Here is a 1,992-nt window from a genome sequence, read left to right on the forward strand (position 1 = left end):
TCTCTCTCTCTCTCTCTCTCTCTCTCTCTCTCTCTCTCTCTCTCTCTCTCTCTCTCTCTCTCTCTCTCTCTCTCTCTTCTCTCTCTCTCTCTCTCTTTCTCTTTCTCTCTATCTCTCTCTGTCTATCTATCTTTCTCGCTCTCACATTATCATTCTCTCTCTCTCTTTTTCTGCCGTTCTCTCTTTCTCATGCTTTCCATCTTCTTGAGACACACTCTCTCTCACTATTTTTTCTCCCTTGCTCGTTCTCGTTCTCTCTCTGCCTCTCACACACACTCTCGCACTGTCCTTCGCTATCTATCAACCCCGCCACTACATTCTGCTATACGAGACTCTCACCGATATGACCTATAGTCGTCATACGTCTTCATGTGGAGAGCCGCAATAATTATATCAGCAACAGACCATCGTGGCAGACGCACCTTTAGAGACGGGCGTGAAGGTGATGTCATGATCGAGGAACTGTCCCCACTGCATGAGCGCCAGCGTGTATTCTTCGTGGGGTGCGTCCATGGATCTGTGTACGGCGTTACTGACGGCTCGAGGGCTCGGCAGCGCACGCGTCGTCACGCTCGTAGAACGCATCGTGTTGATGACTGCCGCCAATATAATAGTCACAACCATTCATCTCTATATACTAACTAATGAATAACTATTAGTACTATAATACTATATTAGTATATTTACTATACTAACGCAACGCGTTGATGTCTGCCGGCAACATTATTCTTATTCACTCCTGATAATAGTCATGTAACTATAGCTATAACATGCATTACCCGTGTATATAACGACGTATGCGAGCTATGGCGCTGTGACGCGCTGTGACCACTGATCTCTATATACTATCTAATAGATAACTAACCCTACTATAGTATAATACTAATGAGTTAGTATATAGAGAGCAGTGGTAACAGCGCGTCACATCGCTAGCTCGCATACGTCGTTATCTACACGGGTAATGCACGTTATAGCTATAGTTACGTCGCCGCCATATTTTATTATCTATACAGGTAATACATGCTACAGGTGGTTACAAAATAACGTGAACGTCAGTGCGTGCAGTATATCATGAATCAATACGCGTGGCAAGCGTTTACAATCTATTATCATAGACGTGATGCGGTCGCGGTATATCCGGTGGTAACGCGTGACGAGTGATCGTCTACTCTAAAACATCGCCCTACAAACAAGTGAGCAGCTCACCGTCGTCGTAATATACAAGTGAACATCTCAGAGTCGGCGAGTAGTATACAAATGAGCATCTCACCGCCGACGTAGTAAACAACTGAGCATCTCACCGTCACCGTAGCGAACAAGTGAGCATCTCACCGTCACCGCCGTAAACGAGTGAGCATCTCAGAGTCGGTGTGTAGTATACAAATGAGCATCTCACCGCTGACGTAGTAAACAAGGGAGCATCTCACCGCCGACGTAGTAAACAAGTGAGCATCTCACCGTCGTCGTAATAAACAAAAGAGCGTCTCATCGTCACCGTAGTAAACAAGTGAGCATCTCACCGTCACCGCCGTAAACAAGAGAGCATCTCACCGTCGTCGTAGACGGGTTCGAGCAGGCGGCGGAACGGCCTCAAGCACATTCCCATCTCCAGATTGCGCAGGTTGTTGCAGCGGCCCGTCACCTCTCGGTACTTGGTGTTGTAGTCGCAGGAGACGAACAGTGGTGCGACGCACTGATCCTCTTCGGGCGGAATGATGGTGTCCGGCAGCTGGAGACCTCCCATCCTCTCCAGTAAGTCCCGCCGCGACAGCTTCTGGCTGCAACAATGTGGTGGCGACACCTCGCGTCAGTGTTAGGAATCACTGCAGGGAAATTGCGAGGGTGTGGAGGTAGGAGACAGCGACGGAGAGGCCAAGGAGGATTGGGTGTGTGTATGTGTGTGTGTGTGTGTGTGTGTGTGTGTGTGTGTGTGTGTGTGTGTGTGTGTGTGTATATGTGTGTGTAGGGGGGGGGTATGTGTGTGTATGTGTG

General features: G+C 48.4%; 1 protein-coding gene across 1 annotated transcript in view; it reads right to left on the reverse strand.

Moving 5' to 3' along the window:
- Window positions 1-422: 422 nt before the first annotated feature.
- LOC106816468 (lactoperoxidase-like) overlaps window positions 423-1,992 on the reverse strand; it is a gene marked incomplete at its 3' end in the record, with an annotated part of 22,892 nt that continues 21,322 nt past the window's right edge. Inside the window, 2 exon segments of the mRNA XM_014821088.1 lie at window positions 423-596; window positions 1,552-1,778. Coding sequence (XP_014676574.1) covers window positions 423-596; window positions 1,552-1,778 — 401 coding nt within the window.

This window comes from Priapulus caudatus, unplaced genomic scaffold (assembly GCF_000485595.1).
Source record: "Priapulus caudatus unplaced genomic scaffold, Priapulus_caudatus-5.0.1 Scaffold1390, whole genome shotgun sequence".
NCBI classification, from domain to species: Eukaryota; Metazoa; Priapulida; class Priapulimorpha; order Priapulimorphida; family Priapulidae; genus Priapulus; species Priapulus caudatus.